The sequence below is a fragment of the Pyrus communis genome, chromosome 17 (genome assembly GCF_041283825.1).
Source record: "Pyrus communis isolate YQ-2024b chromosome 17, ASM4128382v1, whole genome shotgun sequence".
In the NCBI taxonomy this organism is placed as follows: domain Eukaryota; kingdom Viridiplantae; phylum Streptophyta; class Magnoliopsida; order Rosales; family Rosaceae; genus Pyrus; species Pyrus communis.
Genome location: NC_142581.1, coordinates 21,653,576 through 21,669,938, shown reverse-complemented (window position 1 = coordinate 21,669,938; position 16,363 = coordinate 21,653,576). Strand labels below are relative to the sequence as shown.

The 16,363-nt window shown below is 37.7% G+C and overlaps 2 protein-coding genes, 1 long non-coding RNA gene and 1 pseudogene across 10 annotated transcripts; 3 read left to right on the top strand and 1 right to left on the bottom strand.

Annotated features, from left to right (window-relative positions):
- The first annotated feature begins 259 nt into the window (after positions 1–259).
- On the top strand, positions 260–2,285 carry LOC148689609 (uncharacterized). Its single transcript, XM_088689757.1, has 3 exons — positions 260–399; positions 1,115–1,343; positions 1,922–2,285. Exons 1-3 carry the CDS (start codon positions 308–310, stop codon positions 2,186–2,188), a joined length of 588 nt encoding a protein of 195 aa, XP_088545883.1. The 5' UTR covers positions 260–307; the 3' UTR covers positions 2,189–2,285.
- A 940-nt stretch (positions 2,286–3,225) lies between these two features.
- On the top strand, positions 3,226–9,081 carry LOC137707736 (uncharacterized). 8 transcript variants are annotated; one of them, XM_088688696.1, is made up of 10 exons: positions 3,226–3,895; positions 3,975–4,082; positions 4,184–4,253; positions 4,887–4,948; positions 5,637–5,706; positions 6,214–6,935; positions 7,141–7,411; positions 8,141–8,241; positions 8,339–8,417; positions 8,517–9,081. In XM_088688696.1, the coding sequence occupies exons 6-10, from the start codon at positions 6,222–6,224 to the stop codon at positions 8,639–8,641; spliced, it is 1,290 nt and encodes a 429-aa protein (XP_088544822.1). In that variant the 5' UTR covers positions 3,226–3,895; positions 3,975–4,082; positions 4,184–4,253; positions 4,887–4,948; positions 5,637–5,706; positions 6,214–6,221; the 3' UTR covers positions 8,642–9,081. The 8 variants fall into 8 exon arrangements, with proteins under 8 accessions (XP_088544822.1, XP_068302747.2, XP_088544827.1 ...); XM_068446646.2 differs by having other exon boundaries at positions 6,085–6,935; XM_088688697.1 differs by lacking the exon at positions 4,184–4,253 and having other exon boundaries at positions 3,246–3,895; positions 6,085–6,935.
- A 1,056-nt stretch (positions 9,082–10,137) lies between these two features.
- Positions 10,138–11,531, top strand: LOC137707735 (putative disease resistance protein At5g63020; annotated as a pseudogene).
- Positions 11,532–13,202: 1,671 nt separating this feature from the next.
- Positions 13,203–15,104, bottom strand: LOC137749514 (uncharacterized). The gene is made up of 2 exons (XR_015958825.1): positions 14,629–15,104; positions 13,203–13,769 (listed from the first exon to the last, which is right to left on the bottom strand). It is a non-coding gene; the product is annotated as an uncharacterized LOC137749514 (long non-coding RNA).
- Positions 15,105–16,363: the final 1,259 nt, after the last annotated feature.

Genomic DNA, 16,363 nt, shown 5'->3' with positions numbered 1-16,363 from the left:
ATTTTAATTAGAAATAGTTTGAATTTTTGGTGTGCCAAAATAACAAATTTTCGGGTCGGAATTGAACTTTCTATCCAACTTGCATGCCTAGTCAGGCCTCATTGAGAAAACAATTTAAATTAGAAAGAGTTGAGTTTTCCTCAAGAATTTTATTCTTTGATGAGTCATTAAAACAAATCTGAGTGAATTTATTCAAAAAGAGGGAAAATAAAAACACAAAAACTCGATGCACAAGTGTCACTGCTGTGTTTTATACCGTGATAAGTTCCATTCCATCTCTGCCTCCCCTTGTAGGGTTCCTCGTACCATGGCTTCTTCAAAGAAATGGGCAACCACCATATCTTCCATTGCTTCTTTTATATATTTCCTTGTCATTATTCTTCAAATTCCTCTTTTCAGGTAATTCTATTTCCCTTTCGCCTTCTTATTAATTATTAATTTTTAATTTACACTATCATGGTGATGCACGAAGCATAAGGTGCTTTCTGTCTAGAAAATTAAATGCCCAAAAAATAATAAGTTTTCAAATGCATTCGTTTTTAATAAATAGGGTTCATGTGTCAAATAATCTCGGTGTTATGATTTCATTACCCTTTTCTGTCCAGGGGTTGAATTTATATGCAGTAGCAGACTGTTATAAAAGCGGCTTTATTTTTCATTTGTGGAATCTTGTATGCACTCATTTAAGTTATTTATTGGTACCCCATATACATATTAGTATTTTCTTTTATTCGAGCGATATTCTATTTATCGGGACTGGGATTCAAACTTGAGTACAAATGGGGAGCACATTGCTCTAGCCTATTTGGCTATGGTCAGGTAGGCCGTTTATGCTGCATTTGGTCAATTAGGCAACTAGCAACTGGAAAATGATTGCAAAGAAATCAACCCATTTATCCAAATGATTATTTCAACAGCAGTAGTTTATCTTAGTCTTTTGATTACTAGAAACAAACAGAGTTAAAGTGGTAACGATATCACATCAGTTGGTATCCAAAATTTAGGGCTTAGTTTGGTTTCTGCAGCCATCATGGCACCAAAGTTTTCATAAAATTATGTTAGGCCTGTTAAATTCCTTTTAAAACATTAACACATTGTTCCTTTTGCTCCACAGCATTCCCTGTACCGGCGGAATATGTACAACACCAGTAGAGGTAACATCCTCACAGTTAATTGCATCTGAAGTATTTCCTTTATTTCTAGTGAAGGCGCTACTCTACCCGGGGGCCTTTGCGAATGCATTCATCAAGAACAAAGCAATCCCAGGCTATGATAACTTGAAGTTATATAACTTCACCAATGTAAAGGCAGCTGATGCAATCTCTGACCTACAACGTCTAGAGGTTAGTATATCCATAGAAATATATGTCATCCTATATATGTCGTATCTTCAGAACCTTTACTGTATTCGAATTTTATTAAGTTAATCTTAAGGGGGATTTATGTGTCAAGGTGTCATAAATTTGATGCTATGCGCTAAACAAGTAGGTTCTTCAAACTTCCAAATACTTACGTGTTGAAACTTTAGAATTATGCACTGCTAAAAAATGCAGCAGGACAAAGATTTTATAGCTCTTTAGCGACTTACTTCTGTTTTGTTTTCAGTTGTTTTTCTTGTGAGTAAAGAACGAGAGGAGGCAGAGGAGTGAAGGTTTAGATACAAAATAATAAGAGATGTGAGGGGAGAATGTAAAATGATCTTTAAAACAAATAGCTAAACACCATTCAAATTTGAATGTACGTAGCGTAATCTAGATATTAAGAAAAAAAAAGGAAAAAAAAAAGAAAAAGAAAGAGAGAGCATAATCTAGCATTTTGAATGTAGAGAAGAAAAAAAAAAAAGGAAAAGAAAGAGAGCAAGTACCATAATAGGTTTAAGTTATGTAATACATTTTCTCACTTTTGGCCTGGCGTTTACCAGGTTCTTGTTGGAAGCTACTTATCAGTGGCAGGAGCTTTTCTTGGTCTCATTAGACCAGGGAGAATGAGCCTCTTTGGTATGCTTCTCATCGTATGGGGGCTTGTAAGGGAAATATTTTCGAGAAAATCAACGAGCACAGATCTTATATATATGTACCCAGCGATATCATTTCCCTTGTTTGCTGCCTTCTTGTCTATAACAAGAGATGTAAGGAGGATAATCCGTTGTTGCAGAACTACTCGATTCGTGAAAACAAAACTTATATAAGTTGACGTACGCCTTCGCTACTCATATATTTTTTTAAACTCCTCTCCTTTGTATTCTTTGTTAATCATAATGAAAGAAATAATGTGTTTGATAACCACTTCGTTTTTAGTTTTTAGTTTTTAACTTTCTGTGCTTGAGATATGAAGAAAGTATTTCAGGGAAAATGTTGCATTGTATGTCTTATTATATATACCAAGCTTTCTGTGGTTAGAATCATATGGCAGTTTATAAAATTTAAGAGACAATAATATGCACATGGAAGCGTTAAGTATATTTGCAAAAGCATTTGGTACTGGCTGTGAAACTTACTGATTAATAAATGTTTTCTGGTGCTATCAATTGTAGTTTCAATAAAATAAAAATTAGGTACACAACTTATATATCCTAGCTGTCTATTTTAAACAGCAAAGGGAACCAAAAAAAGCTTTCCATTTGGACATTTTTGACACCAAGAAATTATTTTTTCATGAAATAGAGGGTCGATGGTTATAATTTATATGATGGGAATCATGGAGAAAACATGGGGCTGGTTACCACTTCTGTTTTTTGTTTTTGATTTTCATTTTCGTGCTTGAGATAAAAATTATTGTGGAGGAAAAATGATGGGAGAGATGTAGAAGAAATATATAAGGAAAGACAGAAAAGGAAAACTAAAAACTAAATTCTATTTTAAGTTGCTTTCTTTTTCAAGATTTTGTTTTGCTTCGCTCTTATTTATTTTGTTTCCTCTTCTGTCTGCTTTCTTCATCCCTTTTTTCTCAATATACTTTACTCATATCTCTAGCACGAAAAATGAAAAATGAAAAACTAAAAATGAAATGACTATAAAACAGGGCTACATGACCAACCTCTAACTCCTAAGTAATCAAACTTTTTGGTTTTTAATTACTGCAATTTAGAGTGGTTAAACAAATCAACAAGTCAAATATATTATTATGGCCCTATGTTGGTTTGCTGAAACATGATGTATTGCCAAATTTGTCACTGTTATCAGATGCCAAATGATTTGTCCCCACTTTCTTGACTATTATTCCCTTGATGAATCATGTCTCTCTCTGTAGGGCCATAAAATATAGGTCCTAGCGATAGTGATAATAATCCTCAAATTCTGGAAATTTTGTATCTTGTCTGAGTTTCCTTTACTTATCTAAATTTCCAATATAGATTTTGATCTGAGTGGTCTTTAATTCCGAATGAATCAAGCCTCCCCAAGTAGTATTTAAATTTATGACATGTTAGTTAACAGTCGACCGCTCTATCACTGAGCTACTGAAGAAGAAAAAATGAAGAGAGAATCCATTATGTAAAAATCCGTCCCAATTTTATCGGAACAAAAGGAGTATTTTCATGAAATTTCACTTTAGTCTAGATCTTCTTATTTTAAAATTGGTTTTTGGGTCTTAATTGATGAGGGCACACCCCCAGTTTTGTTCCCCGTTCCCTTTCTCTTTTCTTTTATTTTTGTGAAAAGTCTCTCTCTATTCTCTCTTCTCCCTCACTCTCCCTTATCTCTCCCTCTCGAGCTCACCTCTCTCTCGGGCTCTTTCCCGATCGACACCCATACATACAAACGCACACACATACGGACCCATACACGCTTACTTGGATGCACCAAGTCACCATCTCAGCGGAGGAAGGAACAAATACCAACCTTCGAAACCGTAAGCTCGGAGAACAACTCCCTCCTCCGGTGAACCCTCAACCTTGGTAAGCTTCGGGACTCTCTCTAATCTTCCTTAGATCGATCAAACTCTGGTTAGGACTCATTTAAGGTGCTTTGATGAAGGTTTTTGGTGAGAAACAACTAGGAGGTGTGTTCCTAGTTTTACCGGCGAGTCCGACGGCTTTCAAGCCAATTTCCGGCCAAACCACGACGAGTTAGCCGGCGTGTAAGGTATCAATCTCTTCGTATCGCTGAGTACTACAACTTTTCTTTTTGTTTCACCCAATTTCATTGAGTATTGAAGAAGTTATACTCATTTGAATCTTACCCAGTTTCCGGCGGATACCCACGGCTTCCAGGCCGTTTTCCGGCCAAATCCGGCCACTATGACGGGTAAAACGGGTATATTTCGATTCCTTACTTTCGGGGCTTCAATTTGATATATTGAATGACATGTTTTGGTTGAGTTTGGAGCTCCATCGGAGCTCGAGAATTTTCCGGCCGAATTCCGGTCTTCTCCTTCGTTGGGTCCGGCTACCCATGAAACTGGTGGGTAAAAAAACCAGCCCTTTTGGGCAGCCCAACCCTTTACCCCTTTGAACTCATCCCAAAACCCTTAAGAACCCAAACCCACGGGCCTTTAGGCCCAACCCGGAACCAATTCAAAGCCCTAAACCCATTTCCCCTTAAACCCATTTCTTTTTAGAAACCCAAGGGGCCTTTGGGCCATTTTCCTTTAGGGCCTTAGGCCCGTGCACCCTAAAACCCTAAACCCTTGGGCCTTAGAACCAGCCCAAGAACCCAGGCCCTAAACCTGGTCCAACCCTAAGCCCAAACCCGGTTGACCTGACCCGTTGACCGACCGAACCCGTTGACTTTGACTTTGATCGGTCAAAGGTCAACGTTGAATTTTTGGGTTTTCGTTCGAGCCCCTCTTAGGCTAATTTCGACGTCTTGAACCCGTTTTCGATGTTCGTTTTTTCAAATTCAATCGTTTGAGTAGAGTTTGACTGAATGTACCCTTTATGTGCTTAGGGGCAATTAATTGTGGTATTTCCATCTTCGCTAGGTGCATGGCTCTTTGGAAGCTAAGTACTGTGAGTGGACCCCTTTTAAAAATGCATGTTTTGATAGTAGAAATGCATACATGAAAATCATGATTTGATGATTATATTTTATGAAACGTTTTATGAGATAACATGCTTACTGAGGCTAGTTTGAATTAATACTATTTTTCCTATAATCCGTGTTCTTATAGAATATCCGATGGATGACGATATGATATTTAGAACATGTTTAGAACACCTCTTTATAGTATAGATGATGCATGACTTTACACTATGAAGTTGTTTTTCAATATATGTATGTTCACTGGTTTTGTACTTATCTAGTGGTCCTTTCCGTTACGGGACGTAGGGATAGATCCGGTCCGTCCCAGGCAACAGTTTGGTGTTGGCATAGGGCTTGGAGTGTGTTTCCTCTGGCTATTTAGCACAGGGACGGATAGCCGGCATAGGGCCTGAAATGTATTTTCCTTTGACTGTCTGCTCAGAGATGGGGAGCCGGCATAGAACCTGGGGGTTATTGGACATTCACTAGTTATTATTATATATACAAGTTATGATTTGAGACATTGCACAACATGCTGGGTTTCGGAAAACCTATGTTTATCATGATATATATGTGTTTTCATAAAACCTGGGGTTTAGTACGTTGATAACTGTTTTATTATATATATATATATATTAACTTGGTACACTCATGTTTGTTTTGCACTCCCTTCAGGACTTAGAATTGAGGCACACAATCCGGGCGTCCAAGCACTTCCGCATCAGCATCTTCGAGTCTTCTCGGTGTAGGACCCACTTCTTTGTTTCATTCAATTTTATATTATTTTCTTTTAGTGTTCTAGATTAGACGTGTGCTCTGAACACACTCCTTAATTGCATATTCATTATTCTTTTATATTTATAAATCTTATCTATCCCTTGTTTTCAACATTTGCACTCAATAAATGACTTTCGTCACCCTTAGGTGTCGGCCAGCACGTGCCTATCCTGGTATTCGGGGAATATCGGGATCGAGGCGTGTCACATTATCTGCTTAGAGGATTGCAATCTTGGAGGATTTGGTTTTTGTTTTTGAATTACATACTTTGAAGTATCTGAATTGACTCATTTGGTACTTTCCTTGTTAAATGTTAATTTACTGGTGATGTTCATAACTTTTGAAGGTGGGTGTTTATTTTGTGGAGCCTAACGTAAAGTTGAAAGTATAGAAGGTTGTTGTCATAGGCTGTGCAACTCAGAAATCTGTGCAGAATTATATGGTTTGAGTAGTGGTTCTGGAGTTTTTGCTGTAGATTGATAAATGGAAGCAACGTCTTTGCGCCCTTTGAACTATCCTTTCTATAACTTGGGATTTGTAAATACACATAGAACCCTTTATATGACGAGGTCGAATCCAGGTCAAGCTAAAACTCCATCCCCAGTTCTCTTGCACACGGATGAAAGTGGCCCGTTTTCAGAGTTTAAGAAGGGTTATGGTTCAAGTACAACTTTAAGAAACACTGCTCCCGGAAAGTCATTTCTGGGTCTACCAAACACAGTTGGCATAATTGGAGGGCTATCTGTCGATTCTAGTGTTAAATTTATGAGAAAACTTGTCAATTGGAGTTCAAGAGATGGAGAAAGTTGCCCTCCTTTAGTTCTTTGTTCTGACCATGTTTCAAATAAGGAGCTTTTATCATTTGAGAGAAGTTCTTTTCCTTTTGTCAGTAGTAAAAGAGATGGTCCTGAATTCGAACCTACTCCAATTGTGGAGAATTTGCTGAGTAAGAGGATTTTTCTTGAAAAATCGGGAGCTCGTTGCATTGTAATGCCTTGTCACATATCACATTCTTGGCATGATGAAATTTCTAAGGGATGTTCTGTTCCTTTTCTTCATATTGGTGAGTGTGTTGTTAAGGAGCTTAAGGAAGCAAAGTTGAAACCGTTTGAAGCCGGAAGTCCTTTGCGGATTGGAGTGCTTGCAAGCCATGCAACTTTGACAGCAGGATTCTATCAGGAGAAACTGCAGAGCGAGGTAATTCCATTTTCCATCTTCTATTTTAATTGTCTAGACTTGTATGACAAGCAATGGTAAATATGTTTTAAACAGATTACAAGTTCCTCGGGACATTAAATTGCATTCATTTCCTGCCAGTTAAATATGAATTCCTTAACTTTACTTGTAAAATTTTTATTGCTACATCATGTTATGATATTCATTTGTCGTATTATAAATGCAGGGATTTGAGGTTGTTCTGCCGGATAAAGTGACCATGGAATACTATGTAATCCCTGCTATTGAAGCCTTAAATAGAAAGGACATAGAGGGGGCACAAAATCTCTTAAGGATCGCACTCCAGGTTCTTCTGGCGAGGGTTGTGAACTCTGTTATTCTTGCATCCGATGATATGCGAGGTCTTCTTCACCTGGATCCTCTTCTTAAGAAATGCATTGACCCTATGGATGCCTTGGCTAGGTCAACCATAAGCTGGGCTGAGTCTGCTAAAAAAGGTACATGAAAAAAATAAAAATGCAGGTCCTTCTTACATCCCAGTTTGTGCTTGAATTAATATTAATGCAAAATCTTTGTCTATCGATATAGTTTTGTTGCCTGTGTGTCGTGATACTGCTTTCTCTCTTTTGTAGTCATTTTACAAATTGAAATTGCCTCATACGTTTGAATTTTTTGGCATCGCTGTAAAATTAAAGACACTTGAAAAAAAAACTTCTCTCTATTTATATTATGACACGTGATGTACTGGGTAAAATCTCTCCACCCCAACCCAACCTACCCCATCCCACAAGGTCATAACCGACCCTAAAGTTCAAGGCTGACTCCATCCCTTGAACTTACAGCAGTGCTAACAGAATGAAACTACTGAGCACGAAATGCGTGAAAAAAAAAAGAAAAAAAGAAATGGAAGAAAGTGAGAATAAAAGGCATATTCAAATTGCTCCCCAACCATCCCTCCTCAACCCTCAGATAGAGGGTCTGAAACAAGGAAGAAAAACATTTTGAGGGACTTCATCTTCCCAAACAAGCCATTCCTCCTCTTTGTGTCTCCTTTGATGATGCAATTGCTTGTTTGAAATTTTGAAGGGTATCCAGATTTCCATATGCGCTAGAGGTGATATGTCTTTAAGCTTGAATGGTTCCTGTAACCATTGACGAGCCAATTCCGAACAATGTATCTCATGAATCATTTTTCTCTATTTTTTTCATGGTTTTTCATGGTGAAGATGGTTCAAAGAAGAAAAAACTGAAGAAGAAGAAAAAGGATCCAAATGCACCCAAAAGAGCGATGTCTGCTTTCATGTTCTTCTCAAATATGGAGAGACATGTGAGTTTTTTAATTTCTATCTGTTGGTTCTAACTTTTGGTTCAAGTTATTATTGATGTTTCAAAGAAATTATTGACCTTATTTGTGTTGATCGCAGAATGTCAAGAGAGAGAACCCTGGAATTGCGTTTGCTGATGTGGGGAGAGTGCTTGGAGAGAAGTGGAAAAAGATGTCTGGTATGTGTGATTCTACTATATTACATCTTATGTGCTTCCACAACATGAGGAATTTCTGCGAAGTATAACTTTGTTAACATAATGTTTTCCATTTTTCAGCGGAGGAAAAGGAGCCATATGAAGCAAGGTCTCGTCAAGATAAAGAACGCTACAAGGATGAAATTAGTGGCTACAAGAACCCCCAACCCATGAACATAGATTCACAAGGAGTGCAGATTGGATGATTTTCTTGTTGAATCAGATGATGAATCTTCTTCGTCTCCACCAATGATGAATTTCCTGTTGAACCAGATGATCAATTCACAAGAAGACTGCAAATTCATGCACACAAACAGACGCACACGTGTGAGAACCAAGAACAAACATAACCAAAGGAGAATTTTCTGAGCTTACTAGCAATTGGAAATAAGGTTTTCATGTGACATCTTTTTTTGTCAAAACATTCTTGTGACATTTATCTTGTAAACTGAAAATATGTCTTTACAATAGCAATGTGCATAAAATATGTCTTGTAAACTGAAAATCAAGAAAGATGGTACAAAATTTTAGTTTCATGCATCATTTTTATCATTTATCTAATAGAAATGTGATCCACATGTGTTGGTGGGTCTTACCTTTATTAGAAAGATGATACAAATAGATGGTAAATATAACATTACTCTTATTTTGTGCCTTTTTTTTTTTCCTGATGTGTTTGTAATGCAGGTTTTGCCATATTGTTCTGATTTTCTGAATTTTTTTTATTTTTGGAATAGCCGATATTATCTACACTAAGGGAAGAAGGTGGGCTAAGCCTCATAATGGGCTAACAATAATGTAGTTCAAATTCACATTTGACAAGAATCGAACCTAAGATCTTTTCCTTACAGGTGAAAAAAAATATCACTAGACTATAATATTAAGTGGGTGAACCTTTTTTTATTTTTGAACGTGAAGAAAAGGGCAATATTAGGTTTATTGAATATTTCGCCAAATTGTGTTGCTCACTTTGTAAGTACAGATTTCATATACCATGCAGCGAAAAGAAAAAAAATGAAAACTTCCAATTCCCTTAATTTCAAATAACCTGAAACTTGTCTCGATAAAACATTAAATCTCAAACGAAACCCTATTTGCAAATTTCCTTGTTGATACCAGAACTCAATTCACATGATGAATCCTAAAAAGTCTATCTGGAAGTCAAGTGTGAATTATTGGGTCTTCTGATTAAAGTGACATTAAAGTTTCTGGTCAGCCCGACCGACACAACGTACACGTAAAGGCATTGAAATGATTCATTCCACATATCATCCTGTTTACAAAACTCTCTTACCTACTTCTTCTCCCAAACAAAAGTACATCTTTTCATTTTTCAATATTCCTGCAAGCCATGGGGAACATTTTCTCAGTCTCCATACCTTGCCATCCCACGGCTAACTTCTGCTGCTGGGGTTTCCTTAGTCAACAAGCAAACTACATCAGCATGCTCAAAGAAAACCTTGAAGCTCTGGATCGATCTTTGCAAGAACTGACAGCTTTAAAGAATGATCTCGTGAGAAGGGTTGAGGTTGCCGAGCTTCAGACATCCATGACGCGCTTGGACCAGGTACAACTGTGGATTAAAAAGGCGGAAACTATTGAGACACGAGCCAGAGAAGTTAAAAATTGTGCAGATCGAGAAATTCAGAAATCATATAGCGGAGTTTACTGCTCCAAGAACTACTTTCCCAGCTACAAGTAAGGATAAAAAGTGTTTAAAATGTTGGTGGAAGTGGATGCCTTGAAAAGCAAGGGAAGCTTTGACGAGGTGGCAACAGAAAGCTTACTGGTAGGTGTAGTTTATGAAATGCCTACTGAACCAATGGTGGGGACGGAGTCGATGTTTGATCAGGTCTGGAGACATGTTGAAGATGAACAGGTGGGAACAATCGCGTTATATGGAATGGGAGGAGTGGGCAAGACCACCCTCCTTACCAAAATCCATAACAAGTTCGCCTTTAGTACTTCTTACCATTTTGATCTTGTGATTTGGATCGTGGTCTCAAAAGACCACAAACTTGAAATCCTCCAAGATAAGATTGGTGAAAAGCTTGGGATTCTTAATGAAAAATGGAAGCACAAAGAGCCGCATGAAAAAGCTCAACACATCTTCAAGTTCTTGAGTAAGAAGAAATTTGTGCTATTGTTGGATGATATATGGGAGCCGATTGAAATGACAAAAGTTAGGATTCCTAATCCAGCTGACAATAAGAAGTTGAAGATAATATTCACAACTCGCTTGGAGCATATATGTAGTTGTATGGATGCTCAAATAAAGATTAAAGTCAAGTGCCTAATGCCGAACGAAGCATGGACCTTGTTTCAGGAGAAGGTGGGCAAAGAAACTCTTCAAAGTCATCCAGATATCCCCAAACTTGCGCAAGTCGTGGCAAATGAGTGTGACTGTTTGCCACTTGCATTGATTACAGTTGGTCGAGCCATGACGTGCAAGAAAACACCCCACGAATGGAATCATGCAATTCGGGTTCTAAAGGAATCTGCCTCAGAGTTTTCCATTATGGGAGACAAGGTATTTCCTCTTTTAAAATTTAGTTACGATAATCTACCCAGGTAGACGATCAAATCATGCTTCTTATATTGTGCTCTATTTCCGGAAGATTTCGTGATAAGTAAAGATGATTTATTATATTTTGGATGTGTGAGGAGATGTTTGAAGAGTACGTTAACGTAGATGAAGCGAAAAATAAGACTTACCATACCATAGGAACGCTCCTTTCTGCATGTTTGTTGGAAGAAAGAAGGAAATTTTGTAAAAATGCATGACGTAATTCGTGACATGGCATTGTGGTTAGCTTGTGACTGTGGGAAAGAAAACGAGAGTATCCTCGTGCATACAGGTCTCCAGGGAACACCGCATGTGAAGAAATGGAAGAACACTAAAAGGGTATCATTGGTTGGTAGTAATTTTAAAAGCCTAGTTAAAACACCCAAATCTCCAAATCTGTTGACCTGATTTCTTAGAGGTGGAGAAGGTCCTTTGAATATGATTGCTGATGGCTTTTTCGGTCATATGCCTACTCTGTGAGTTTTGGATTTGTCTAAAAATCTGAACATAACCAAATTGCTGTCTGGCGTTTCCAACTTGATTTCGTTACAACATCTAAATTTGTCAAGAACTGGTGTAAGAGAGCTGCCAATTGAATTAAAGGCTTGTGTGAGGCTAAAATATTTGGATTTGGAGAATATGGATCAGCTTGATTTTGTTCCACAAAATATAATATCAAGTTTTCCAATGCTAAAAGTTTTGAGGATGCTAGCGTGTAGTTCGTCAGATAGAATTCTTGTTGATGGTGAAGGAGCCCTGATGGAATGCAGGGTTTGGAATACCTTGATGTTTTGACTTTGAGTGTACGGATTAGCTCTTTTTGGCAAAAATTGATCGGATACCACAAATTGATGACCTGCATTCGGACTCTACAGCTCTCGGATGGCAAGAACCAAGCAAGCTTTCTAGACATATCTTCTTTGGTGGATATGAAACATCTTGATACCCTTTATATTCGGGATACTCCTAATTGGAAACAATTGGAAGTTCATTGGGCAGGGCGAGCACCTAACGATCCCTGGGATTTAATGATGATAAAACAAAATTGCTTTAAGATTATCCGTTGCATGTCCAGATTATCCGTAGCATACATGATTGTCCCCAGCCCTTTCCATACCTGGAAGAAATCAAGGTAGTTGCATGTCCAGCGCTGAGAAAGCTTCCACTCAACTCCACAAGTGCTGAGGGGAGCAATATTGTAATCATAGGACATGAGGCATGGTGGTCTTTCTGAGAGTAGGAGGGTGAAGATGCTCGAAATGCTTTTCTTCCCTGCTTCAGACACGATAATTAAGTGAGGCAGCGAGAGGGCCTTAAGTAAGAACAAGGAGGACGATTCTGCCTGTATACGGTGCATACCATGATATATTCAATATTGTGATGTTGTTTGGATATTCAAAACCTCAAAATTCCATATTCTATGATTCTTTTCATTCACTTTACGCTCCTATATACTTTGAGCTTTGTGTAAAATCATGTATTCTACTACTTTTATTCAATTCACAGCAGACTTTCTGGTCACCATTGTCGGCCAAGTGACGTAGAATGCTTTGTCCTCTTTTAAGTGGCAACTTCTTCGGCGCTGGACATTCTTCTCCCAAGATTTCGGCATCTTGTACAAACTGAAGGCCAAGGAAGCACATGTGATTCGTCATCATTGACATCCGAGGATCCTTATGTGCTCTTTCTGCACAATAAATTTCAAATTCATCCAAATTAGAATATTCCACAACGTGAAGGATATGAACATGTTTCATATTCTTCAGAGATGATATATCTACAACATTTGAGTGGTTCTTTCCGTCCTAGAAGTGGAGAGTTCGAGTGCAGGTCATCAAAAGCATAAGGACAAAAATTCGTCTGGAGCTTTACCAGCGCCAGTTCGAAAGAGACGAACATGGAATACCTGTTACAAATAGCATGGCTACTGGTCTACCGAATGTATATTCTGATGTTCATCAAATCTTAAAGTAAGTCTGTTTCTTTTACTGTTTCTGCATGTGAAGATTAAGACCTATTGTACTAAATCTGAACGGGCCATCTTGGGTTGGGCCCAAACACGACAGGGGTTTAAGTTCCTGTTGTGTTGCCACAGTTTTAGTTTGCAAGAAGACTGCAAATTCATGCACTTAAACAGACGCACGCGTGTGAGAACCAAGAACACAAATAGGCAAAGGAGAATTTTCTGTGGTTATCAGCACTTGAAAATAAGATTTTGACATAGTTCACACTAGCCAAACTAATTTTTGCTAGTTACATTTATGTGAGTGCCACACCGTATCTTGCAAACTGAAAATATGTCTTTACAACAACAATGTGCATAAAATTCGGAAGATAACAGCTAAAATCCCTACACAACAAAGATACGGAAAATCAAGATATTTAAAATCTGGCGTTGTAGGCTCTTGGGTATGAAACATCTCCTCTTTACAAAAGTAAGGTGTTAGAGGAAATTACAAGAAGCCTCCTGTATCAATAGATAACTAATCCATTCCCTTACACATGTCATACTAAACTCGAGTTGCACTCCACTTTGTTTGATGAGCCATGTAGAAGAGGCATATCTTCAATCCAATCAGCATAGATGCGACTCAATTTCTCAAGTTCATTCCACTCTACGTTGCACTGCGTACTCTGACCATGTTTATAAGCAGTCGCAATCCCCATCCTACGATTTGATGCATTGTTGCCCCTCGTATAAGTCGTTAAACTGTTAGCCTGCACACTTCCACATTCTGGTGTAGTATAGCCACAAAGCTTCCTTAGTTCTGCAAAATTAACAACAATGCATCTCAAAATTTGTTCTTTTAAAATCATTGCACATCCGTCAATAGTGAGCAATTATTGAATCATGATCGGTTCTACAGGGTCATCAACTCCTCTCATTTATCCTTGGAGATGGCTACAGATGATTTGTGCCACACTTTGAAATGTTAGGTAAAACTAAATAGAAAAAGACAGTAGTTAAATTGTATGAACGACTAATGCGCAACTTGTATAAAAGCATATGAAAAAGTTGCACCATTTTAATTACAAGCCAAGACAACCAGAGACAGAAAGAAACAATCTCAATATAAACCTATATACCCAGTCTGCAGCAAGACGAAAAAAAAAGTCTGATGCCACTATGAAATCATACACATTGAATATCAATTTGAATTAATCAAATTGGAAAAGGTCTGGACTTTTTTCTTTCTTTCATACTTGGAGAAGCCTGGCCACTTTCGAAATAAGAACTGAGGAAATTGCAATCAGTGATTCAGCATTATGCAATCTAAATACCTAGTTCATTAGATGAATGTCCCGGGTGCCTCTTCTAACGTTCAAGTCCTTTACCAGTCCAACCTATTGGCATGATTCATTACCTTCTTAACAGAAAAAGCTCCAAAGGTCAAGTGTGGTTTCTGAATTTTCTGATACTGAACCAATTGGGTTTTACTTATGACAACTTTTCTTGTAGTGCAAGTTAAACGAATCTACAGCACATGAGAAATCAACCGATACTCTAACAAAGAGTAGACCATCAGAACATTCATACGATCAACACACACACGCAAAAAGGAAAAATTAGCACCCGAAAAAATCATCATTTGAACATATTAAACTAAGTAGTGTGAAAATCCATACCCAGAGACTTCTTGCTGTCAAATTGAGCAGAACCACCAGCAGTTGACATGCTTATGAACGAACTATCTCTGATATTTTCAGGGTTGACATGACGAAAGCGGCATTTGTCTCCCTAACTGCATGTTCCCCATCTAAAGAACGACCTGCTTATTCTCACTCCATTAGAACTTCCATGATCACCATTCCAAGTCGTCCTGACCAAGTTTCCCTTCTCAGTTTCCATTCCTTGCGCATCACGCAAAGTCCTGCGGAGATCACTGGTGCCATGAGCAAAGGAACATCTCTGCCCAGAAGAGCAACAACCCATTTGGAATTTACGGCACAGTTGAGTCTTGTAATAGCTGGGCAACATTTTGTTTTGTCCTGAGGCCGCATTCGAGTTCGATACGGCTTCAGAAGTTCTGGGTTTCTTGAAAGCTTGGGACTTGATGTCAGATTAAGCTTTGATTTCTTTCTCCTCAGTAGGAATTTGATGTTTCATCGCTGTCACCGGATTCAAGATATTAAGCAAACAATTGGGGAGTAGGTAATGGAGTACTTATCTTGAACTCAAAAGAAAATTATGATAGAGAAATGGTTGGAGCTGAAATTTAAGAAAAACCCAGATGCTGTATCGGAAGAAATTTGTGAGTGTCAGTGAAGAAATGAGACGCATTGTGCTTGAACATTGGAAAAAAATTGCAATGAATGCATCAGAATCCAGACGAACAAGAAAACCCAGATGTAATTTGAGAATTTAGTGAGATGGGGAGGTGCCAGATTGAAGATTTTAAGCAAAATCTCGGATTATGATTCGAGTGAGGAACATTTCGCGCATCAGCTTAGCTAGTTTGTACACTCTGAAGAGTGAGTGGTTGGTTGGTTACAGTTTTTACCATACTATGGTGACCATTAGAGATAGATTTTTTAACTCCAAGTGAGTACCATTAATTAAGCCTTCTATACTTTACTAGTTGTAATGAATGAGAATATTTTTAATTCCCACTAATTTCCATGTTTATATTTGGTGCTTGGAATGATTAGAATGTTGGAGACTTAAAAATTAGAATAGTGGTTTTATTATTGTTTCGTACGAGCTTTAAATAGTTAAGATCGTTAAGTTAATGATATTTTAGCTAAATTTAATAAAACGAGGATTGGTTATAGTATTTATATGTATTTAAGGTAATTATTATTTTGGCGGTTTGATCCAATAAGATAATATGATAATATTATCAGAAATAATTGATAAATTTTACGACTATCACATTGTTGTGATGATTTAATATTGTTGTGTTTCATTTCATGACTTAAATGATTTGAAAAATGTGTTTGAGCACGTTCCCATTTTTCGAATTACTAACATAACATACAAGGTGAGCAAATCTCGAAATGGTGGGCACCGGTATGATGCTAGTTAAAGACACCATGATGCTCAAGGAGATAGAGCTATTTATAAGGCTATCATGCGTAGCCTGGGTTTTCTTAATAATCATCTTTTGGCATTTAGATAGAGAAATGATCAAGTATCGTTATGTCATCGTTATGCTATCGATATATGACACATATGCCATCGTTATTAAAACCTTACTATTTCTACAACCAAATGTAAGGAGGATAATCCGTTGTTGCAGAGCTCCTCGATTCGTGAAAACAAAACTTACATAAGTTGATGTGCGCCTTCGTTACTCATATATTTTTTTAAACTCCTCTCCTTTGTACTCTTTGTTAATCATAATGAAAGGAATAGTGTGTT